General features: G+C 53.6%; 11 protein-coding genes across 11 annotated transcripts; 6 read left to right on the top strand and 5 right to left on the bottom strand.

Moving 5' to 3' along the window:
* Nucleotides 1–327: 327 nt before the first annotated feature.
* Nucleotides 328–1,869, top strand: J4E87_005318 (uncharacterized protein; the record flags this gene model as incomplete). Its single annotated transcript, XM_049376931.1, has 5 exons — nt 328–331; nt 546–657; nt 748–822; nt 906–1,352; nt 1,428–1,869. The coding sequence occupies 5 exons, from the start codon at nt 328–330 to the stop codon at nt 1,867–1,869; spliced, it is 1,080 nt and encodes a 359-aa protein (XP_049233156.1).
* Nucleotides 1,870–2,179: 310 nt separating this feature from the next.
* Nucleotides 2,180–5,043, bottom strand: J4E87_005317 (uncharacterized protein; the record flags this gene model as incomplete). The annotated part of the gene is made up of 7 exons (XM_049376930.1): nt 2,180–2,230; nt 2,302–2,489; nt 2,572–2,679; nt 2,736–4,180; nt 4,236–4,363; nt 4,423–4,726; nt 4,781–5,043. 7 exons carry the CDS (start codon nt 5,041–5,043, stop codon nt 2,180–2,182), a joined length of 2,487 nt encoding a protein of 828 aa, XP_049233155.1.
* Nucleotides 5,044–5,512: 469 nt separating this feature from the next.
* Nucleotides 5,513–6,152, top strand: J4E87_005316 (uncharacterized protein; the record flags this gene model as incomplete). The annotated part of the gene is made up of 2 exons (XM_049376929.1): nt 5,513–5,842; nt 6,000–6,152. The coding sequence occupies 2 exons, from the start codon at nt 5,513–5,515 to the stop codon at nt 6,150–6,152; spliced, it is 483 nt and encodes a 160-aa protein (XP_049233154.1).
* Nucleotides 6,153–6,175: 23 nt separating this feature from the next.
* On the bottom strand, nt 6,176–9,292 carry J4E87_005315 (uncharacterized protein; the record flags this gene model as incomplete). Its single annotated transcript, XM_049376928.1, has 2 exons — nt 6,176–6,320; nt 6,375–9,292. The coding sequence occupies 2 exons, from the start codon at nt 9,290–9,292 to the stop codon at nt 6,176–6,178; spliced, it is 3,063 nt and encodes a 1,020-aa protein (XP_049233153.1).
* A 574-nt stretch (nt 9,293–9,866) lies between these two features.
* J4E87_005314 (uncharacterized protein) lies at nt 9,867–11,975 on the top strand (the record flags this gene model as incomplete). Its single annotated transcript, XM_049376927.1, has 4 exons — nt 9,867–10,062; nt 10,113–10,172; nt 10,220–10,715; nt 10,763–11,975. 4 exons carry the CDS (start codon nt 9,867–9,869, stop codon nt 11,973–11,975), a joined length of 1,965 nt encoding a protein of 654 aa, XP_049233152.1.
* Nucleotides 11,976–12,630: 655 nt separating this feature from the next.
* Nucleotides 12,631–13,688, top strand: J4E87_005313 (uncharacterized protein; the record flags this gene model as incomplete). Its single annotated transcript, XM_049376926.1, has 3 exons — nt 12,631–12,759; nt 12,838–13,020; nt 13,077–13,688. 3 exons carry the CDS (start codon nt 12,631–12,633, stop codon nt 13,686–13,688), a joined length of 924 nt encoding a protein of 307 aa, XP_049233151.1.
* Nucleotides 13,689–14,249: 561 nt separating this feature from the next.
* J4E87_005312 (uncharacterized protein) lies at nt 14,250–14,811 on the bottom strand (the record flags this gene model as incomplete). Its single annotated transcript, XM_049376925.1, has 2 exons — nt 14,250–14,597; nt 14,650–14,811. 2 exons carry the CDS (start codon nt 14,809–14,811, stop codon nt 14,250–14,252), a joined length of 510 nt encoding a protein of 169 aa, XP_049233150.1.
* Nucleotides 14,812–15,998: 1,187 nt separating this feature from the next.
* J4E87_005311 (uncharacterized protein) lies at nt 15,999–17,707 on the top strand (the record flags this gene model as incomplete). The annotated part of the gene is made up of 4 exons (XM_049376924.1): nt 15,999–16,107; nt 16,164–16,543; nt 16,600–16,727; nt 16,774–17,707. The coding sequence occupies 4 exons, from the start codon at nt 15,999–16,001 to the stop codon at nt 17,705–17,707; spliced, it is 1,551 nt and encodes a 516-aa protein (XP_049233149.1).
* A 272-nt stretch (nt 17,708–17,979) lies between these two features.
* J4E87_005310 (uncharacterized protein) lies at nt 17,980–19,763 on the bottom strand (the record flags this gene model as incomplete). The annotated part of the gene is made up of 2 exons (XM_049376923.1): nt 17,980–19,326; nt 19,620–19,763. 2 exons carry the CDS (start codon nt 19,761–19,763, stop codon nt 17,980–17,982), a joined length of 1,491 nt encoding a protein of 496 aa, XP_049233148.1.
* A 316-nt stretch (nt 19,764–20,079) lies between these two features.
* On the top strand, nt 20,080–20,881 carry J4E87_005309 (uncharacterized protein; the record flags this gene model as incomplete). The annotated part of the gene is made up of 6 exons (XM_049376922.1): nt 20,080–20,130; nt 20,183–20,203; nt 20,366–20,414; nt 20,462–20,504; nt 20,643–20,780; nt 20,830–20,881. 6 exons carry the CDS (start codon nt 20,080–20,082, stop codon nt 20,879–20,881), a joined length of 354 nt encoding a protein of 117 aa, XP_049233147.1.
* Nucleotides 20,882–20,965: 84 nt separating this feature from the next.
* Nucleotides 20,966–22,396, bottom strand: J4E87_005308 (uncharacterized protein; the record flags this gene model as incomplete). Its single annotated transcript, XM_049376921.1, has 1 exon — nt 20,966–22,396. The coding sequence occupies one exon, from the start codon at nt 22,394–22,396 to the stop codon at nt 20,966–20,968; it is 1,431 nt and encodes a 476-aa protein (XP_049233146.1).
* Nucleotides 22,397–23,740: the final 1,344 nt, after the last annotated feature.

Below are 23,740 nucleotides of genomic sequence, written 5' to 3'. Positions count from 1 at the left end.
GCATGACGATGCGGTCTAAGGTGCTCAAAGCGCGCCCATTGTGTTTACCCGTGTAGACGTAGCTAGCCATCAGATTTGAATGTATAATTTGGCAGAATCGTCGTCATATTCCTACGTGTCCGAGCTGCCCTGTTCCTTATCATTATTCTACACATGTTCGCTTGAGTGTTATTCGTACTGCTATCCTCCGTCATAGATTTTGGGATGTCATCGTTGCGGATTTTTGATGTCATCGTTACGTTGGTGGTAGGATGTTATATACCGAGAAGCCTACGAGATCACTGTCGATGGGCTTGATAATGAGTCGGTCATGTTGCGTAGCCCAACATGTGTGCGTCGCCATGTTGTCCCGATTGCAACGTAGAGTACGACGTCGCCTTCAGGGTAAACTTTGAGCATTGTTTCCTATTAGCTGTATTGCACCTTCTCATACACCACAACCCAAGCAGGCACGACACCGAAACAACAACAACCGTGCGGCATGTCCGCTGGCAGTCGCGAACCACACCACCCAACATGACTTACTCGCAATTGCGCTCTCACAGTCCTCCTTTCTACAACCCGCTCCGCGAAGTACGCCATCATGAGCGATGCGAACTCCGACGACTGGGTCGATTCATCAGAGGGCTCAGACGACGACATAGACGGCGAGGCGAGGTGAGTGACCTTGAAGTCCTTCATATAGTCTGCGAGACCCAATGTTGGGTTTTCTTTTGCTTACATGCCGCTAATGTATCCGTCTCGCAGCGATGGAGATGATGAGACCAGCACCAGTGACCAACAGTTCCCGCGCAGGAGCGTGGATGAAGTAGAGAGCGCTGCGTAAGTATCTGGCCATCCCCAGCAGTCTTCCATCCATTTCACTCACCTATTGGCTCAACATGACGGCTAATCTATATCTACAGCGCCAACACGCGCCGGCGTACGTCATCAATCTCATCCGGGCTCGCCGCCATGACACCCACCGAACTCACATCCACTCAACCACGCCAACCCACTCCCCCGCCCCCGAGACGCAGCTCCACGCTCCCGGATCAAATCGAGCACGACCCCAGCCATGATAGGGCGCGATCTCCAAAGTCCTCACTGCCGGACTACCACGACCCGGACTCACCTACCCAGAAACGAGGCCACGGTATACCCCGCAACCCTGTGGCGGATACATGGCGTGAGGACGCGTACCTGAAGAAGGAGCCCAGTGAACGGAAGATCTCTAGCGCAGAGGCCGGGAAAATGCAGGATAGGTGGCGATGCGAGTATTGCGGTCGACTCAATGAGAGGGGAGCCGAAACGACAGCAACAACTACTGATCCCGACGATCCGCGCCTAGGTGCAGCTGGGCCATCTACCGCGTATGTACACTTTTCCCACGTCAGACAGCAACCCCAAATTTGGGTTGGAGACTACAATACTAATACCAGCGTCAGACCAACCGGCCCAGTTCGTATTCCCGCATACGAACCCTCAGGTGTTTCGGAAACAAAATGCGCATACTGTGGCGAGAAGCTTAAATTGGACTTATCCCAATACGATCCACGCGAATTTTCGGAGTTTGGAGTCAACTTCAACCTTATGTATTTCAAGGACAAGGCGGATTACGTAGAACAGGCGAGGAAGGCTTGGCAGAGAGCGCGTCACAGGGTGGGCATTAGGTGGAGCGAGGATGACAGGAGACACAGATCAGAATCAAGGAAAGCAAAAGAGAAGCGAAGAGAGGAAGAGGAAGTGCAGAGTCCGCTTGGATGGACGGTGAGGCCGGGAAGTGAGGAGAGAGTGGAGCCTGGAGAAGACGAGGGTGAAGATAACGACGGGGAGGAGAACGATGATGAGTGGGAAGACGACAATGAGCCAGGAAGCCCTCAAGAGTAAACCGTTGCGCTGATGTAGGCGCCCGACCACATTGATAACTGAACAATCATACTACCAACTTCCCAACCACCAAACCAGACCCCCAAGCCCCAGCGTGACACCACCATGCCACGCGATCCCCCAAGCCATGGCGAACAAGAACTTGGGACTAAACACCGTCCAAATGAAAAGATGCTGCCTCAACACCGTACAAGCCAGCATAACAGCGCCCAACATACCCCCCGTCCAGAACGTCAACAAAGCAACATGCCCCACCCACTCCTTCCCCTCCTTCCTCGTCTCCCTCCCCTTCTCCTCCTTCCTTGCCAGCTCATTCAACCACTCCCTTTCCTTCGCCACCCAATCCGCCACATGCAGCTCGCTAGTATCAATATAGCGTTGCGTGCGACCGTGCGAACCCAGCAGAAGGATACCCGCCAAAGACCAATACACAGGTCCCGCCCAGTTCGACAGGAACACCAGTACACCGACTGCGAGCACGTTGTAACCCGAGATACCGTTGTACGAGTTCGAGAGGTCGATGGAGGAGATGGAGTTGCTGTTTCCGAGGGCGAAGAAGGAGGTTTGGGTTAGGAGGAGGGTTGTCAGGGTTGCGGCTGTGGGGGTGAGGTCCAGCAGGGCTGTGTGGGGTTGGGGGTTAGCGCGTGATGTCTGGGTAGATGGGGTTGTTGGGTGGTGTGGAGGGAAGATGGGGTGGCTTACTGAGGAAGAAGTATTGGAGGCGGAAGAGGAAGTAGAGGGGTATGTTTTGTGCTTTTGTCTGCGTGAGCAGGAAGAGCGTTGTGAGGTCGAAGAAGGCGACAGCGAGTTCTGGGGTGCTGTCAGTAAGTTCTTCAACAACTGCACATGTGAGGGGGAGGACGTACCGCCGTTGCCTTGCTTTCCTCGTCTCTTTCTCCGCTGTGAGCGTGTCCATTCTGCGAAGGTAATCCAGACTCCGCTTAGAAGTAAACCTCCGAAAACCATGCGCGCAAGACCTACGAGTTCCAACGTTTCGACCATCTCTACCAAGCCTGCGCTAAGGCCGTAGGTCATCTCGGGTGCATCTTTGACGGTAAAGGCGAGTTTGAAGATCAACGCCGTGCCGCAGAGTGGTAGAACGGCAATAGTTCCAAACATGCGATTCTGATCCGTGGACTCAATCTCCACACTGTGCATCTTCTGTTCGCCGTCGAAGGTTGCAATAGAACGCGCAACATGTCTGGCTATACGGATGGTGACATCCATGTACGTAGCGCCGATAAGAATCCAGAGTATGACGGACGAGTTACCGTGGAAGAGGCCGCTATTAACGATGTCGTCGGCGCCAGCGTACTTCTGCCCAGTCTGGTTCCATCGTCTGATAATCCTGTGTATGGCCAGTGCCATGATGGCAGGATGGAAGATCCAATTGTTGTACCATTCCTTCCGCATGTTGTTGAAGAAGAGGCCTAGGAACCAGCCGGACGTGGCCCAGTACCAGAAATTGTGCTCTTCTTCCACATATGAGGATGCGAACATGAGGACAGCGTACAGTACGAGGGCGAAGCCGTAGTAGATGCCAGCTGGCGTGGCAGGTCGGAAAGCAGGGAGTGTGGAATAGCTCAGCGCGCAGATGAGGAAAGCTAGACCGGTTCCGAGGAAGAGGCGAGCGACGTTGTAGTTTGAGGCTGTGCTGGACATCATCTCCTGGGCTTCGTGCATGAATTCGTAGGCGTTTTCTTGGAAGTCGACACCGCCGCTGATCGCACCGACAGCCGATTGCCAGAGGCATGCTAGCAACTGGCCGTCAGATAGATGCGAGCGGCTTTCCCCAGGTTTGAAGCATGCGAACCCCAGATCGCCTTCCGTCAATGGCCGCTCATCGAATCGTAGGCTGGTGTACTTGGCTTCGACGATCTTCTTCATCTGCTTAGCATTGCGGTAGAGAAGTCGCATGCGGTCCGACGGATTATCCCAGAATCCTAGGAACTCCTTCAAGAAAACACCGAGATTGTTCTGCGGAACAGGGAATCCAAGCAGACCTGCAAGTGTCGGGGCAATGTCGCTCTGTTCAACCAAGCGGTAGTACTCGAACTCTCCTTCGTTCTTCGGTTTGATGGGACTCCGCTTGTCAGCCGCTTCAGTGACTTTGCTCAGCTTCGGGCTCATGAAGACGAGTGCGGGAGAGGTCTCGCCTGGCGATGAGCCACCGTGGTTGCCGCCATCGTTCATGCCGTGATCGCCGCAGAGTACGAGGAGAGTGTTGGAGAGGTGATCTTCGTTCTCGATGGCTGCGTATATGTCGCGAACGATGCCATCCATCTCAACTTGCTTAGGGACCATATTAGGACTGTAGATAAATTAGCATTGTGCCGCTACTCAAGTGAGGGACCAGAGCAGTGCACCTCTTAGGACCAGCCTTATGCCCGATATGATCCAAGCCCAGATAATGCATAATCATAGCATTCCAGTCACTGTTCAGCAACTCATTAGGAACATGCCTCGTCACATTATTGTCAACCTCTGTGAAATCCTGCACTTGAGAATCAACAATCTATTACTCCTACATACAGCGGAGAGCTTGTGACTGACCGATACAAAGAAGCTGCTTGTGCCATCGGCGCGCTCAAACACGTTCGGGAAGAGCTTCAGCCAGGTGTCATCGCCGTACATTATCAGCTTTCCTTTCCCATTATCATAGTCCTTCGCCTTGATCTGCGCGAGCCAGGTGTCTTGCGTCGCGAGGGTGGACGTCGTGTCTGATTCGGCGAAGTTTAGGATTACGTCTACGAAGGAGGGTATGGAGCCTGTCGTAATGGCTTTGACGCGGGGCATGGTGATCGTGGGAGAGGTAGCGTGAGCTGTGAACGGAAGCGCGGTTCCGTCTCGTATCAGACTAGGTAATAGTCAGTTCAATTGCGCGTGCGCAATCGTTCAAGGAGTGCCATACCTCTGCACGAAAGTCATGCCGCTTTCCTCTCCGTACGCGAAGTCGCTCCTCAGCGCATCAACAACCATGAAGATGAGCTTGTCAAACGGTGCCGCGGGTGGCTTCTGCCAATCCTCTCCCATCTTCTCAGACCACGCAAGCTCTTCATACTCCGCTAATTCGGGCATAAAAGGTTTGTACGGGAAGAAGCCTGTCGCGAAGACCAGTATCGCGACCGGGATGAGGAGATTGGCAACCGTGAGAAGAACCGTTCGAAGCGCCATGATGACCTATCAATGTGCGTATTAGTTGATTGAAAGTTCAGGACACGCTCATAGCATGACGAGCAAGTCCAATGCCAGATGGGAAATTTGACGCGTCCAACATGGTGTCGCAAGACGCGACGTTACGTTTGAGGCTCTCAGAACTCAGGGTCCGAGCTCTAACCCCAAAGGCCTTAGTGGGGAACGCCATGGAGCCAATGACATCACTACCTCGGATGTGAGCTTCCTCATTGTCAGCATTTGCTCCGAGCAAGCATTCATGTATCCAACGCCATTGGGACTTACTGGCTTAGCAAGGACGAGCCTGCCTGTGTGCACCCCGATTCGACGTACCTTCCTCCCGATCTGTTGCCTCCGCTCAGCCACGCGTTTCCCGAGATCCGACCGAACTTTCGAAAAGCAGCTCTCCGCATACCTCCAGCAGCAACACCTTCCACACACTCCGAGCTCATCCTCTCCGGCGACCAACATGTCCTTCTTACTTCCTGGCCTTCGTAGGGGCTTGATGCTCAGCACGCCACTCATCTTGTCGACGCCTTTACTAGCGTACCAGTTCCGAAATGCGCAACGCATACGATGTGATGGTCCGGACCCAATCACCAAGATCAAAAATGACCTCACAAACAACTACACAAATGAAGCGAGAACACCAGTCATCACTCAGTCAGGTGCCATGAACCCGCAGGCAGTTCGTCAAATCAGCATGGGAAGCATTCTGGGGGTGATTGGAGGACTAGGAATCAGCGTGTTCAGCAAGCCATTGGCTGTACTGATTGGGCTGGGGATCTTTGCTTTGCAGGTAAGTCGACAGTTTTGTTTGTGAAGTTTCGATTGGAATCTAGGATACATGGATGGGTACGCCGCATGCATTTGGGGATATCTATGTGGTATATGCAAGACACGCTACCGATCATTATGCTTGTGGTCTCGAAGAAGATGAAACTGACAGATGATAGTTCATCGAGTCGCGAGGTATCCACGTCATTCCGTACTCATTCCTGGAGCGCCGGGTAAAGTCGATGAATGTCCGGTCACTAGTCCGCGACAACGTTGCCTTCAAGTTGTCTTTCGGCCTAACGTTCGCAATGGCCGCATTCGCCGAGTTTTAAGTTGCTGGACGATGCGTATTCTTTCAGTATGCATTGGGCTGTGGGAATCCATGGGCGAATCGATGTGCTGGGTTCATTGTTTGGGGCTGTAGTTGCATTTGCAGTTGCTTGCACGTCTGCCAGAAAGCTTTCACGCTGTCTTTGAAGGCTGCGCCATTTCTTGCGTTTCTGTGTGTATGTCAGTACCAAAATACAGAAATCCAAATCACGAGCTAAACTTACCTGGTCATGCTCTCGATGAGCTTGCGCACCAGATCTTGAACACTTTGATCCTGCTGGAACCGCTGCAAAAGCGGCTGCTCTGCTAGCGCATTTGTGATGTATGCCCTAGAGTTCTTGTCGGCTCGAATTAAAGCTCGCAGAGGTGCGACAATGTGCTCTAAACTCGTAAAGTCCACCTCTCCGCATACGTTGGCCATAAGTGCAAGCGTCACTGTCGGACCGAAGTGCGCCACAATCTCCTGCGTTGTAGCCTGGTGAGGGCTATTCGTGTTGCCTGCAAGCTCGAATATGTCTTTCCACAGCTTAGCAGCCGCGCGTTTTGGTAGGACTTCAGGCGACTTGATGGACTCAACCGTGAAGCCGAACATGCCCGATAGATTCTCGGGTGATTCTTGAGTCATGATACGCGGATCAGTGTTGATAAAGTTCTGGACCAGTTCTATACAGCCGACAGCGATTTCCGGGTCGTTGCGTGGATGTTGCAGTGCCCGCATGATGCTGAGGTCGTGTTGGAGTAATCGCTGGGCCTGAGCCTGGAAGCCTTCCGGTTGGTGATGCTTATGCGATGAGATCCAGCAGCATGCTGTCTCCAAGACGAATGGCAGTCTCGGTGTCTGCACAGTGGTCTTCGTAATGAAGTCGATCGCAGCAGAATGAGGTAGTACGAATGGACCCGACACGGTTTCCTTAAAACCTGTGCGGAGAACACAGCACGCCGCTTCGATAATCTCATCATTTCCAGGAAATACCTGGGTCATATAATTGACAAGATTTATGACCTGGTTCTGGATCTCTTTGCCTGGACCTTGCAACCAGAACACTGAAGGCTCCTTGTCGGATTCCAAGTCCACTACTTCTTCGTCCGATGCTTGCATTGCCTTTCCAACGCTTGCAAGACACTTCAAAGTAGTCAGGGCCAGCACTTGGCCTTCTTCTGCGTCGCCTCCTTCTTTGGTGATGTTGATTGACTGCATGGCATCGCGTGTGATGTATTGGAAGAGCTGCCGTACACCCTCGAACTGCTTCTCTTCTGTATCTTGAGCTTGTACTATAGCGGCGATTCCCTTCAAGACCATACTCTTGGTGAACTCCTCAGCAGTGGCATACGTTAGGAACTGTTCGTACATTTGGAAGAATGAAGGCAGCTCCCCTATCAAGGACTTCCGGCACTCGGAGCAAAGTGAAGCAAAAGACTTGGCAGCGCCGTGAGCGATAGCTGGCTGAGCAAGAGCTGTGAGCAGGAACGGAAGAACTTGAGGGAGGAACTGCGGGTTTCGGAGGAAGAAGTGGTTCAAGGCGGCGACAAGTTCCACAGCGGTCCTTCGGGTGATAGCCGGCACACCAGGAGTGCTGGATATGGTTGCGAACAATGGTTGCTCGAACAGTCGGGTTAGACGATTGTCGGAATTTTGAGTTAGAGCGTCGGCGATGGCGATCAGACCAAACAGTCCAGTCTCGAGCTCTAACCAGTCACCTGCACCTAGTCCGCGTAAGGCGAAATCGACAAACTGGTCAGTGAGCACGTCACGTAACGGGTCGTATGCCTCCATGATGATATCTCGGACGTCAATGCGGAAGACCTTGAACGTCTTCCTTGCGTCCGAATCCCATGATTCGGTGACATCAGCAGGTGGATAGATGATCTTCTGTACGAGCTCAGAAACTGCTTGGAGAACATTGGTCTTCGCAGTATTCATCCAGTCGGGCACTTGCTCTCCAGCGGCATACAAGAAGGTTTCTTCGGCGATAGCGCTGACATAATTGCTCCAGAAGTCGAGCACCACAGGTGCAATCTCGTCTTCAGCGCCTACCGGGTCTGGGTATTTGAGAAGATTATGCAAGAAGGACATGACCTGCTGGTGATGTGTGCTTTCTGGCTGCGTGTAGATAACCTTGGTTTCAAGCAGAATCTGTCCGTAGGCGACAATGATCCGGGCGAGGGAAACGGTTTCAGCGTCAGAGTTATTGAGTATCTCCATGCCCCATGGACCTGAGATTGCCGACCAGAGCATTTCTTGATGTTTTGCTTCAAAGAAAGTAGGGTAGTTCTCAAGGATCTCAGCTACTAGTTCCATGGCATCTTCAACATGATACTCCAGACACGTCAGTGCGAGCTCATTCACTGACCGGAGGTGTTGGAGCTTCTCGAGGTCGTCTTTGAACTCGGATTGGGCGTAGAAGATCCACCCGGTAAAGCACTTGAGAGCGGCGATGCAAATCTTCTCGCCTTGCTGCACTGATTGTGCGTAGTTGGGGTCGTCGATGGAGATTGACAGCCATTTAATGCCACGACCGAATGAAACGTGGAGAAGAATCTCAACGCTCTCTACGTTTGCTACCATCCGCTCTTGTGACTTCCGGTCTGGGGTGTTAGACGGCTTCTTGGCTTCATCTGCTAAGCTCATGGCAAAGTCAAGCATAACTAGAAGTTGCTCATCGGAGAATTGCGGAAGGAGATCCCATGTTGAAGGATGTTCTTTCAAAGCCTCGTCTAGGACTGGACGCTGGGCGGCAAACGATGCGGCAAGACTCCTGATGCAGTGGGTCCATACGGAAATGGGCTTTGAGAAGTACTGTGCCAAGGTCGAGCTGACTTTCCGGGTGGCGATGGATGAGCTAGGGCGTGAGACAAGGTGATGAATAAGTGTTGAAAGCAGTTGCTCGGATTCCTCTTCGCTTAGTTCAGCCGAGTCGGCGTTGAGCTTGACGGTGAGAGTCAGGGCACCGAAGAAGCGAACCTGCTCGTTGTCGCTCTTCAAGAGGGCATCTGCAATTTCCCAGCCTTGGGGAGAGCGTTGAAGAACGCGAAGGGTGGCCTCGGTTTCGGCGATCTTCTTTGCTTGGCCGGGTTCGTAGATGGACTTTACTAGGCGTTCAATCTCCTCGTAAGGCAGAGGAAAGGCCCCGTTGCTCGCCATGCTGAGCTCTCTCAAGAGACTTTGCACTACGGACTGCTGTCAGTTTTGCTGCCAGATGTCAGGGTTCCAGGAACCAGGTCAGACGTTACCGAAAGCAGGAAGGTGCGACGTGAGATGTGGAAGGCGCGAAAAGAGGGTACACAAAATCGAGTGCGATGGTGACTGCGATTGGCCCCCTAGACGATAGACATAGCCCGTCGTATTTCGAGATTGTTAGGGATGGCGGTTCTAGGCTGTGCCGAAATATCAAGGTGCAGGGCCGGGGGTTGGGTGAGGCTGCGCGAGGTTGCCTCTACCTGCGCGTATGGTGGGGCAAAACTGGAAGCAGACTACGGCGACGGAAGCTCATGTTAGTGACTGTCCAACGTCGGGGACCTGGTGTTGCAATAAATACAGATGCGCCTCCCTACGGTGCCTGGGGGTGAGGGCTCTTGCGCTTGGCAAGGCTTGATTGGAGCCCTGGCGATTGCGCTTAGTGCGGGACTGGCTGCGGCGTTGTCGCTGTGGTGTGGGCGGGCACGGCGGGGTGTTGTGCATGTCCCGATCGTAGGCGCGAGACCGTGGCATACCCTATATGCTCCTCCCGCGTTTTCTTGGGCGCTCCCACGCGACAGCTGCTGCATATGTAGCCGCAAGGACGCCATCTTTCCGAGCCAGACCCTTCCACGCTTCTGCTGCCCTGCGTGCCATCGACATGTCCAAGGTAGACACGACCAAGCGACTGGCGGACCTCCGCAAGCTCATGAAGGAGCGCAATGTCGACATCTACAGTAGGCGTGCCCGTGCAGACATGTGATGACATATAGCTGACGCATAGTAGTGGTCCCGTCTGAAGACAGCCACCAGAGCGAGTACATCGCCCCATGTGACGCGCGACGAGGTCAGGCCCCCGCTACCTATCGCAGCGCATCCATTGACACCACTCAGAATACATCAGTGGCTTTACTGGCTCCGCTGGCTATGCAGTCGTCACCCACGACAAGGCCGCCCTCTCCACCGACGGACGCTACTTCAACCAGGCCGAGAAGCAGCTGGACAGCAACTGGGAGCTGCTGAAGCAAGGCATACAGGATGTACCTACCATCCAGGAGTGGACCGCAGACCAGGCCGAGGGAGGCAAGGTCGTAGGTGTAGACCCCAGCGTCGTCACTGCAGCAGACGCCCGCAAGCTTGCCGACAAGATCAAGAAGAAGGGCGGCGAGTACAAGGCCATTGACGAGAACCTGATCGACCTCGTATGGGGAGACAAAAGGCCAGCCCGACCGAGTGAGAAGGTCATTGTGCAGCCTGAGAAATACTCTGGAAAGAGCTTCGAAGACAAGATTGAGGACCTGCGCAAGGAACTTGAGAAGCGGAAGAGCCTGGGCTTCGTCGTATCCATGCTCGACGAGGTCGCATGGCTTTTCAACCTCCGCGGCAGCGAGTATGAGCATTCTCTCCCAATCAGCGTATGTCACTGACAACATGCAGCATTCCCTACAACCCCGTATTCTTCTCCTACGCCGTCGTCACGTCCACCGCAGCCACCCTATATGTCGACGAGAGCAAGCTCCCCGAGGATGTTAAGAAGCACTTGGGCGACAAGGTTACGATCCGACCATACGAGGCTATATTTGGAGATGTCACATCGCTGAGCAAGGAGCTGTTCGAGGCCATGGATAAGACCGAGATACAGAAGAAGTTCCTGACTTCCAACCGAGCATCGTGGGCCCTGAACAAGGCCCTTGGCGGGGACGACAAGGTTGAAGAAACCCGTAGTCCGGTTGGAGATGCAAAGGCAGTCAAGAATGAAGTCGAACTGGAGGGTATGCGTCAATGCCACATCCGTGATGGGGCTGCGCTGAGCGAGTACTTCGCTTGGTTGGAGGACCAACTCATCAACAAGAAGGCCACACTTGATGAAGTTGACGGTGCCGACAAGCTCGAGGAGATTCGTAAGAAGCACGACATGTTCATGGGTCTTTCTTTCGACACCATTTCGTCGACGGGGCCGAATGCAGCTGTTATCCACTACAAGCCGGAGAAGGGTGAGTGCTCGGTCATCGACCCCAAAGCTATCTACCTCTGCGATTCTGGAGCGCAATATCGAGATGGTACTACAGACACAACGAGGACCATGCATTTCACGGAGCCGACCGAGATGGAACGTACCGCATATACGCTTGTGCTCAAGGGCAACATGGCTCTCGAGCGCGTCAGGTTCCCCAAGGGTACGACAGGCTTCGCATTAGATAGTCTGGCTCGCCAGTTCCTATGGCAGGAAGGTCTCGACTACCGTCACGGCACTGGACACGGCGTGGGCTCGTTCCTCAACGTACACGAGGGTCCTATCGGAATTGGCACTAGGGTTCAATATTCTGAAGTCTCCTTGGCTGTAGGGAATGTGGTATCTGACGAGCCTGGATACTACGAAGATGGCAAGTTCGGCATCCGCATCGAGAACATGGTCATGGTCCGAGAAGTCGAGACGAAGCACAAGTTCGGTGACAAGCCGTTCTTGGGATTCGAGCATGTTACGATGACTCCACACTGCAGGAACCTTGTCGACATGAGCTTGCTTACAGAAGACGAGAAGAGCTTCATCAACGAATACCACAAGGAGGTCTATGAGAAGACGAGCAAATTCTTCGAGAATGACTCTTTGACATTGGAGTGGTTGAAGCGGGAGACAGCACCGTACTAGAGAACTAGGGTGCCAGCATTCTGAACAGCGCTTTTATGCATCGCAAGGTAGTCTTCGGTATTGGCACGGCATTGGCATACTTACAGCGTTAGTGGTGTATACGGCGACATGCATGGAGCCTGGCGTTTCCACCGTCTATCAGGGTCCAGGGCCGGCTACTGCCCCACTCGGCCCGAAATTACATCAGATGACGGGACAGCTTGTACCATTCTCAGCGACAGCACTACATAACCAAATGAAACCATTCAAATCCTCTGACTAAGCCGACGGCAATTCACGGCCATGGATCGCACTTTCCCGACGGCTGATTGGCGCATACACATCGCGTGTGTCAAAGGGCGCATAGCGGGGTCTAGATGTCCCTACGCCGCCGCGGAACATGGCGGGGCAACCTCCGAGCTGCGAAGGCGGGATGGAGGGACCTTAGAAAGGCAAAAAATTATTGCGATTCCGCGGGTACATGTACAGGTAATACATCGCGGACGACTTTGACTCACGATCTTACCTTATTTTCCTCCCCTTAGACTTTAATACCTCATCGTCTGTGAAAGTACCTTGCTCTACTACAATACTAATTGACCCGATCTTACTTTACTTTTGCCTTACCGCCGACATCTACTCGATTACCTCCGATCAGATCTCACGATACTTCACAATGGCAACTGAACTCCCCACCACAAACGGCCACGGCGCACAGGATGGTGAGAACAACTTTGCCGTCAAGGCCGGTCTGGCACGCATGCTGAAGGGCGGAGTCATTATGGACGTTGTCAACGCCGAGCAAGTAAGTTTCGTCTTCTCCAAGCTCACTACGCGGTGCTCTGGGTAACGCGACCAATTGCTAACCAATGTCTCCTCATAGGCACGGATAGCAGAAGAAGCCGGTGCATCAGCCGTCATGGCTCTGGAGCGCGTCCCCGCCGACATTCGATCCCAGGGTGGCGTAGCCCGCATGAGCGACCCCAAGATGATCAAGGAGATCATGGACACAGTAACCATCCCCGTCATGGCCAAGGCGCGAATTGGCCATTTCGTCGAATGCCAGGTACACCCAGCACCTTCCCAAACCCACGAAATCATCTGCTAACACCGACACTCCAGATCCTCGAAGCCCTAGGCGTAGACTACATTGACGAATCCGAAGTCCTGACCCCCGCCGACGCCATCCACCACGTCTCCAAGCACCCCTTCCGCATCCCCTTCGTGTGCGGCTGCCGCGGCCTCGGCGAAGCCCTCCGCCGCATCTCCGAAGGCGCCGCCATGATCCGAACAAAAGGCGAAGCCGGCACGGGCGACGTCATCGAAGCCGTGCGCCACATGCGCACTGTAAACAGCGAGATTGCGCGCGCAAAGAGCATGTCGGACGAGGAACTGTACTCGTACGCAAAGGAGCTGCAGGTCGACTACGCGCTGCTCAAGGAGACGGCTAAGCTGGGCCGTCTGCCTGTTGTCAACTTTGCGGCGGGCGGTGTTGCGACGCCCGCTGATGCCGCGTTGATGATGCAGTTGGGCTGTGATGGTGTTTTCGTTGGCTCGGGTATCTTCAAGTCTGGGGATGCGGCCAAGCGGGCTAAGGCTATTGTGCAGGCGGTTACGCATTACAAGGACCCCAAGGTGCTTATGGAGGTTAGCATGGATCTGGGCGAGGCTATGGTTGGTATCAACTGTGGTAGCATGGGCGAGGACGAGAAGCTCGCTAAGAGGGGGTGGTAGATATGCGACCTTGTAGCGAGAGACACCTACTGAAGGCGTCTGCAGTTGATATTGGCGTTTTGGAGATTTAGCTCGGGCATGGGTTATGAAAATGTATAGAAGAATAAGCTCAACTCGGAATGACCATCAGTTCAACATGAATCTTCTTCACTATCAAATTGCATATATCACGGTGTATCGCGGTGACGTAGAAGAGCCGAGCGAGTACTTTCCACAACTTGCAGATCACGTCATACGGAAAGCCGAGGTTACATGCGGAGTCACAAAAGGTAAAAGATGGGGAGAAGTGATTTAACGTTTTGATTGAGCTACCTGCCATAGTTCACAAACGGGCGTATCGAATGCAACGTACAGTAAGCCACCGTAATTCCATAACCTGCTGGTGCCCAATACAAGGACGATCACAGCATCATGCGCTTTGAAAAATACCACAACCATGAACTCCGCTGCGCCGGAGACGAAACCCTTCAACATATGCACCGGCCGGTCCGTATTTGTCCGCGGTCCGTTGACCAATGCGATGTGGAGGTAAAGAGGTCAAGCGTACCCAGGTGCGCGCATTTAGCGGTCCTCGGCCCACTCGTTCTCGCGGCGGATCTGCTCCTCCTCCTCGGGGGTAAAGTCGTTCTGGATGTTGAACGTCTTGCGGATCTCGTCGGGGGACTTGCCCTTGATCATGTTCGCGACGGTCTTGCAGCCGACGTCGAGAAGAGCCTTGATGTCGAGGTAGTTGGCGGCGAGGATGATCTCGAACAGCATCTCCTGGTCGACCTGCATGAACTTTTGGTCCCACTCGTCGATGTCGGTGGACTTCTTGCGCGAGTCGGAGTCGTCGTCCTGGGTGGCGGGCGGGTCGTTCTTGTGGTGGCCGCACCACTCGATGACCTTCTTCATGACGGCCTCGTTGACCTGCGACATGTTAGTGGCTGTTCTTGGTAGGGGTGGGAAGGTGAGTACATACGTTGGGAATGGGGATGGACTCTGAGGATTCACCACCGAGATCCTCGAGCAAGTTCTTGATCAGGATGGAGCGCTCGGCGACCGGGCGCTCGACGTCCATTTGGATGCCATCGGAGGTGGTGATGTTGATCATCTTGACGCCTTCAGAGTTGGTAGTAGCCATTGCGATAGCTTAGGTTGGTATTGTAGGTGGTTGTAGAAGTGGGGTAAGCTGTAATGGAGTTGAGCGGCAGATGTTGATCGGCCGTTGCGTTGAGAGTTGATGGAGAATGTGTGTGGGAAGAGCGTCTGGGGCTCGGGTGGGCAGTGATTATATAGGCGCAGGCGTTTTGCTTCCACGTTTGCGCGCTGTGAGGGTGAGAGAGGCAACCACGGTCCAACTCCGCCTCGCTGTTTAAGCTCAGGCGCCAAGCTCGCTCGATGGGGCAAGGCGCAAGGCTGCAATCATCAAAGGGACGCTGTCGTGACGGGAGAACGCAGGTTGTATGTGCTTTGAACCAGCTTTGTTACACGGCTTCACTTTGCTGCTTGCTGATTCAAGAAAGACATTGTGAATTGCTGTTTCCTCGTTTGTGGGCCAGCAGCTTGTGCCGTGTTTGCGCTCACTTGAACTTTGGGCGAACCCCCGCGAATGGCACGGAGGATGACTCCACGCCGCACACAGCCGGCAGAAGTTACCAGAATACGGCGTGGATTCGACTCACGGAGGATGATGCCTGGGGCCAGCACGACCCGTTCCAGATACCTGTCCTTAGAAGAGATGTACGTTGAGTCCCCGGCGACATCTGTCTGGGTAGGTAAGGGTGCAAGGATCAGCCAGAGTCGCCAGCGGGCCAAATGCGCGGTGACTCAAAAGGCTACTTGATACGTTTCAGTATTGCTCACACCAGAATCGCAACATCAGATCTGCCGCATGAACTTCAACCCCATCTACACGTATCCTTGAAGGGGTACTTGGGTACCTGATCCACTGATGTTGCGCCACGTGACCTTTCTGCCTGCAACGGATCCGCATGCAAAGGCAGCCTAGACAGCCGTGGACAAGTCCGACGCACCATCGGTTGCTGCCACATCGCATCTGATCAGGCCGCATGATAGTCGGCCGGTATATCAGCCATGCTTCTGCTCGCCATGTAGTTCGCAGATCATCACAGTGCACGAGTCGCAAAGCATAACTGACCATTCGCTCTTGCAACCGGCCCCCCTATCCGCGTGCAACTGGTGATTGATTGACGTAGGCCACTAAACATTTGTTGGCCTCACTTTGCGAAAACAAACACCACAGCGGACAGATATGCGCCTGCTCAACCCCGCCAAACCCCCAAACGGCACATCTCGACTTTCGACATCATGTGGCGGCGTGTCTATTTCCTGCTGATCCTGGTGCGCATCTACTTTGCACTATCGCCGAGCTATCTGCACCCGGACGAGAACTTCCAGGGCCCCGAGGTCATTGCCGGTATGTCGCGACACTGTCTGAGTATGCGCCCGTGGCCACGACTGACTTGTATCCAGGGCGTGTCTTCTCCTACCCCGTCCACGAAACCTGGGAGTTCACCTCCGAGAACCCCATCCGCAGCACCTTCCCACTATGGCTCGCATACGGCTGGCCCATGTACATCTTGCGCTGGCTATGGGAGGGCTTCGGATATGACGTCTCGCCGTCGGTCGTATACTGGGCGCTGCGCGTACTCATGTTGACGCTGAGTGTCGTGATGGAGGACTGGGCTATCCACGAGCTGGTCGCTTCGCCCCGCGCGCGTCGCGTTGCCGTAATGCTCGTCGCATCGTCGTATGTGACCTGGACGTTCCAGACGCATACCTTCTCCAACAGCATCGAGACGCTGCTGGTGCTCTGGAGCCTGGTCTTGATCCAGAGGATAACGGACGATAAGGTGAGTTGTTTCGGTCCGCTCGCCGATCTAGGATATGCGGCTAACGCAAGGTGCAGAAGCGCTCTGGCATCCTGGCCTCGTCCATCCTCGGCTTCATGGTCGTCGTAGGCATCTTTAATCGCATCACCTTTCCAGCATTCCTGCTTCTTCCTGCGACGACTTTACTACCCCACTTCAAGCGCAAGTAAGTCAGCCTCTCTCGTCTTCTAGACCTTCACTAACAGCCACAGACCGTTCTCTTTGGTCTTCCTTGCAACGTTCGCTCTTCTCACAGCTTTCTTTGCTATCTGCGTAGACACGGCGTTTTATACCCCCGGCGAATTCACCTTCTCCAAACTCATCGGCAGCGCCGTCATCACACCTTTCAATAATTTCCGTTACAACTCGGATTCCGCGAACCTTGCCCAGCATGGCATACACCCACGATACCAACATTTCCTCGTCAATCTCCCTCAACTCCTCGGTCCGGCGGCACCACTTCTGTTCTTTCTGCGCAGGGCGCATATCTCTATGATTCTCATATCAGCCATATCTGGCGTCGCACTTCTCAGCATCTTCCCACACCAAGAAGCTCGATTCTTACTTCCCGCCGTACCATTAATACTCTCCTCGATACGTCTACCGACTCCGCGCATTCGAAAGAGCTGGATCGTTACTTGGGTAGTTTTCAACGTTGCCCTGGGTATCCTGATGGGCGTATACCACCAGGGTGGCATCGTACCAGTTCAGATGAACATTGCCAAGACGAACGAGACAGTTTCCAATGCGTTCTGGTGGAAGACGTACAGCCCGCCAACGTGGCTACTGAACGGCAAGAACGAGGAGCTGAAGACCGTCGATCTGATGGGCTGTCCAGCCGAACAGATGATCGAAAAGGTCAAGGAAGCACTACCGCCTTGTCGGACACGAAAGCCACCAAAAGCCGACCGTGGCTCTGTGTACGTGGTAGCGCCACGATCAGCATATGCTTTGATACCATATCAAAGCCCAAACAACTCAAAAGACGTCTCATTAGAGGAAGTCTGGAGCTATCGACAGCATCTGAACCTTGATGATATGGACTTTGCCGACGACGGCATCTGGAATACCATTAGCCGCGTCGTCGGCGATCGGGGACTGGTGGTCTGGCGAGCAACCCGGAACTGCTGGTCTACACCTGAGTGAGCTAGAGGGGTCACATATAAGAAGTGATCTCGTTGGACTGATATTTCGGAGTCGTGGCACAAGATGCAAAGAATTTGGCAGCGCAAGCTGGATGTCGATTTGTCTCCTTCTTGACTTCTGCATATATACCCATCACACTTCTTTCATAGCTCCTCCTAATGCTAATAAAGTAAAATGTTCAACCACCCAAGTGCTACATCCTCTGCCCGTGCTCTGCACAAAACATCGCAGTTCCTGTTACATAGTGATATACACACATTCCGCAACCCTCCTCACAAAGCACCACCCAACACCCTAACAGCCCACATCGCCATCCTAACATCCATCCCAACCTTCCTCTCCGGCCTCTCAAACTCCTTCTCACCCACCTCCCTCGCATGTTCCCCCAACCACCTAACCTCCTCGCCCAACCTCTTCCTCAACCCGGCATCCTCCGTCGCAATAACAACATTAGCCTCAAGATCCAACTCATACGCCCTCTTCGTATAATTACTACTCCCAATAACCGTTAAGCTGGGATCTTCCTTCTCCCCTCCCCCATTGGCAGAAGGAAACGTAACCCACAGCCCCTTGGCATGATACGTCCACCCGCCTTCCTGGCCCACCATACCCTTCTTCCACTCTTTGAGCACGATGCTCTCGCTGAGGCCTTCGTGTTTTACTTTGCGCAAGAAGGATTTCGCGAGGTGCGTGTATGCGGCTGGGAGGAGGCCGCTTACGCCTTTGGAGCCGTAGAAGCCGTTGGCGTGGGGGTGGGCGGTTAGCACTGTGCCGGAGGCGGGGCGCGTGGAGAGGAGGAGGCGCCGGAAGGAGGGCGTCATGTTGAAGTAGCCGGCTGTGAAGGTCCAGGACGAGTTTTGTAGTGGGGGTGTGGTGAGGTGGGTTAGGATTTTTGTTAGAGCGGGGAGTTCGGTTGAGGAGGGGAGGAGGGGGACGAGGGAGAGGATGGGGTAGATTGTTGTTGTGGAGGTGGAGGTGGAGGGGGATGTGGTCGTTGGGGAGTTGGATGGTAGGAGGAGGTGGGCGAGGTGCTTCTCCGCGGCGGATTTGTAGTTCGAGGGCGAGTCTAGTGGTGAGGGCGCGGCGTTGGTTGTTGGCCAGGTCATGGTGTAGCCTCCGCTTCCTTCTTGGGTGCTTGGCTGTATGTCGAAGCTTAACTTCGCGACACCGTCGTGTATCCTCTTGAAGTAGTCCGTCAAGTCTTTTGACTTGAATAAGTGATACCGATCCTGTCGATTCGTGAAGTAATCTTCACTCAGGTTTGCTCCGGACATGATGATTTCATCGTCGACACCGTACAGCTTCATGTGCTGCAGACCCCAACCTTCGTTGATGCGCTTTGGGATGTACTTCTTTCGTAGGCCGGTTAGATTGGGCGTATGGTACATGCGTACTTCTACGCGGTCTGGACCGAACTCGGAGATGAGAGGTGTCATGAGAGAGGCAGTTGAAGGGTTTGGTGTTTCTCTGGTTCCGCGAAGAGCGTCGGTGAGGAAAGAGACCTTGAGATTGGGGTTACGTTGAAGAGCATCTCGGATAGTTGAGATGAGTTCATGTTCGGTCTTGCCGATGTACAGTGTCGACAGATAGACCCGGTATTGAGCTTTGGATATTTTGTCCTGACTCCGTTAGTACGAAGTTCCATAACCACGAGTAAGCTTGCTCACAGCACCTCCGTCCCTCTAGTCATTCATTTGGGGATGGAATGTTGCCATGAAGTTCGCAAACACGGTACAAGGGCAGAAGGAAATAGGCATGGGAGAGTAGTGTGCCCATTGGCAGAATGACAGATAGTAAAGAAGCACGCTGATTGAAACATGAGACGAAGCTTGTCTTATATGCGTTGAACGTTCCAATAGAGAAACAGAACAGAAGAGTGAGTGGGAAATGACAACAACAAAGACCGACCTACCTTCAATGTTTGATAGAACTCAGCAGGCGTCTGAAGAATCTCAATCTGATCTGGCTGAATCTCAAATCGCGGCGCAATCTTATCCAGATCCGTTGTTATCGTGGCAAGCATAGACGCCTGACTCTGAGGCACAGGTGAAGCCATCTCAGCACTCGAAGTCGAATATCTTCGCGTTGTCCTGAATGTCCGAGTTGGGATGCGGAAAGTTCTCCTCCCCGCGATCTTCGGTGCTTGGGCGCGTAATAAGCTTCTTATTATCATGTTGGCCACTCGCTATGACGCCGGATGCTGGTATGTGCTTCGACTCCTGAAGTTTTGATGCACTTTGGGGTTGGGCGACAAGGATCATGCTCGCACTAGTATGCCTTGGGAAAGGCGTGAGAGCGGTGCTTGGCATCGTCAATCGCGAAGCAGCGACATCCGACCAGCATCACGAACGCTGAATTGACCAAACGCCGCCATGTCGACGCTCATGAGAACGCTGCGCAACCTGCGCCGAGTTGGACTTAAGGTAAGCTTCAATACCTGCAGTAATTGACATGGCAATGCTAACACGTCCGCAGGAATATGGCCACCAAATGGCGGTACGCTCGCATCCCCGCGCCCTCACCTTGCATCGCAGATAGACTGATCGAGTCGCCCGCACGCTTAGAACATCGGTACGCTTGGACACAAATAACTCGCCATGTTAAGGGAGGGGCTAATGGGGAACAGGTGACACCAAAGCCGGAACCTTGATCGGCCAGGACAAGTACGGCAACAAGTACTTTGAGAACTTGGAGGAGGAGCTTCCTCGTAAGATTCGCGGATCTCAAAGATGAAGGCATATCTGACTGGCATAGTCCGAACCCGCTGGGTCGACTACAAGGACCATGAGTTCGATCCGTATGTTGCAACAATGTGGAGACATGGAGCAAAGCTAACGCTGTGACAGCTCTCAGATCGAACCCGGATGGTACGCTACCGCACCAAAATTCGCGAAATACGACTTTGGGAAGAACATACATCTGACTTTCTACACAGGCACGCCTGGATGTCATACATGGTCGACAAGTCACCAGCGGCAGACCCGCTTCTGCAGCGCCAGGTCCGCGTCTGGGAGCCAAAGGAGCACAGGCCGACTCTCACATGGACCCGCTCGGGATACAAGCCTTACAACACGTACGTTCCAGACTGCGACATGGGCAGGTCAGGTACTAACAGACGATAGTGTCAAGCCCAAGTACTCTCCCTGGACACCCGTCGCCAAGGCTCGACAGTAGACGCGTTTTCCATACCAAGCATTGTATATATCCAGAGAAGAAATTGATGTTTCAGATGCTATCACTTCTATCCGCTCCCCATATTCAGAGTCCCTCCATTAACATAGGAAGCACAATCTCCTTATTGAACTTCCAAAGCGCGCTGCTATCCTGCGCTCGGAACGTCGCGCCGCTCCAATACGTGCTCCTCACCCCCTGTAGCGCGTTCATCTCGTCATAAATGCCAGCCTGTATGTCTTCAAGACTAGCTTGCATGTAGAACGGCGCATGTGATGTAAACACCACGAACTCTGGCTCTGTTGCTTCGAACTTGTCGGCATTTGCTGTTTGCAGTCTCTTGATACCCGCGATCATCTCCCCTTTGACAAAGTCATCAGAAAGTGGGTATGTCGCATTCGACCGTTGAGAACCATAATAAATCGCTTTGACACCAGGAATAGCGGTTGGCCCCATGGTATAGACACCCGGCAGGGCAGCGAGGTTGTACGGGGTATCCGGCGCGCGATTGTAAATGACCAAGTCGTCAGGTGTACCCGTATTTTTGACCAGAGCAGCATAATACCCAACATCGATAAGTTTCCCAAAGACCTCGCGTTCCTGCCTCCGCAAATCGAAACGCGCAAGCAGATCCACACGCGGCGGAATGGTGACAAGGAGTTTCTTCGCGCGTACCAACTTGACGCCATCGGGTGTCTTAACAACGAGTTCCACAACACTCTCCCTCCGTACCGAACGCACGACTTCAGAAGACAGCAACAAGCTATCTGCATCGAGGAGCTCAGCCTGCGCTTTCCCGTACAACTCGCTGTTGTTGCGGCGAGCTGTGGTAACAAGACTACCGGAAGCGAGTTGCTGCACCAAACCCAACCCGTTGACACGCGCATTTTCCACTACGGGTACACTGAGTATATCCCCAATACCCTGGTTCGTACTGAACATCATCTGTATTAGAGCTTCGAGACCGAGCTGGGCAACGAGGTCGCCGAACGGTATGGTTAGGTCTTCTGGGACGGGGTCCGGGAGGAACATGCCGCTTTCCAGCTTGGGGTATTGGGCCAGGAACGCGGCGTACTTCTGGAGTCCAGCACCGACATCTTCAACACTCGGCGCGTTGACGTTGACGGCGAGACCGGTGCTGAAGTCATAGTTTGCGGAGTTGGCAGCGTATTGTGGGTTTCCGAGGGGTATGTCGAAGCGGGCGAAGTAGTCGAGGACAGTACTTTCATTATGGTAGACTTGTACGCCGTAGTCTTGAGCGAGACCGGTTGTGGGGTCTGTGTAGGTTTCTGTGTGGCCGCCTAGCCGGTTCTTGATTTCGACGACGAGGACGCTTTTGTTGGCGTCTTTGAGGGTGATTGCGGCGTGCGTGCCGGAGGAGCCGCCGCCGATGATGGCGACGTCTCGGGTTATGATGGCGCTGGGATGGAAGGAGGAGGGGTGGTGTTTGGGGGTTGTTGAGATGGCGGATGTGAGGAGGGATGCTAGAAGCACTGCTGTTGAGCGTATGGGATGCATGTTCGATGGTGAGAATGCTCCTTTCTGAACAACAGCATCATTGAGAATTATGTGTGATTATATACTACGGTGTACTGCCTGTATGATCGCTTAAAGGTGCCGTTTGTAGACGACGTAGACTCCCGTCGCGGTGGAACAAATGCAGCATCCCGTGTTAAAGTACACAAGAGCGTTCGCAAGGAGATAAAGTCCCAACACTCAAGCCCGGTGTCAGCGCAGCAAAGCCTCCAAATCATGTAACTCAATGCCCTTTCCAGGAAAGAGTGACCATGAAGCATGTCAGCGTCGGGACCCAAGTAGGCGTATGCGCGCCCTTTTATGTACAGCTTGCATTTCAGCAGCCAACTCGCATCTGAGACGGAGTTGTGGAGTTGTAAGCTTTCTGACAGGTTGGCAAAGGCTTGAGGGGTAACGTGTGGCGTCCAGTGACAGCAGCCTGGCGAGTTGAAATCCATGCATTGAATACATCGAAGCGATTTCACGTGTTTCTCGATAGAAGACGTACTGCGGGCTTCGATTGACCGGTGTCTAGAAGCTCGAAGGCGCCTGTTGTAGTGTCACTATGAGCAGAAATACAGAACACGTGGGTCTCCAGCCCCGATCAATGGCATTATACACGCACTGTTGAAAGTATGAGCGAGAATAAATCGTTTGTTGGGGTTATAGAGTTTTGAAGAAACAGTACGTGGGCGCGTTGTGTTGTGTGACTGCCGCCCAACGGGCTGCTGGAACCAGGCTACGCAGCAATTGAGAGAGGCTGAACGTAAGTTGAAAACACAGTCCTGAGTGTCTGCGTCGCTCGAAATATCAACTACGTCGATGGGCGTGAAATTTTTGGCTGCTGTCCCGATAGAAGTTGATTACCTAGGTCATGCCGCGATACCACGCGCCTCATCGTACCTTCCCGTTCGACGTTTCAGGATTGCCATCTCTTGGGTAGGAATTTGTCCATGTCGCCATCAACATGACTTCTAAACTGATCGCTCAACACGGTTTGTGGTTCTAACCCAGATTAATTTGTCGCGCATGCGAACTTGTTACATTGTGCGATTGTAGGCAGTAGACAGACACCTGTGTCACAGTGGCGGCCCAAAGCTTTGCGCTTCAATTGCAGACGCTTCAAGGACGTCCCCGGTATAACCAGAGCGAAGATTGCGGAATCAGGCCGTTTTCACATGTCGCAGGACTCGAGCGTTGCGCGGCGTTCAACGCTGTGTTCTCTGGCCAAGGCGTTGGGCGCGCCAGGGGAACCGGCACCTGCGCAGATGGCGCCAGCAGGTAACTTGGGGAGGCATGTGTGTGCGAGTCTCTCACCGACTTTGAGGCTGCGCCTAACGACGGGCC

This window comes from Alternaria ethzedia, assembly GCF_023757985.1.
Source record: "Alternaria ethzedia strain BMP 0044 chromosome Unknown scaffold_11, whole genome shotgun sequence".
In the NCBI taxonomy this organism is placed as follows: Eukaryota; Fungi; Ascomycota; class Dothideomycetes; order Pleosporales; family Pleosporaceae; genus Alternaria; species Alternaria ethzedia.
This window is presented reverse-complemented; position numbering and strand designations above follow the sequence as displayed.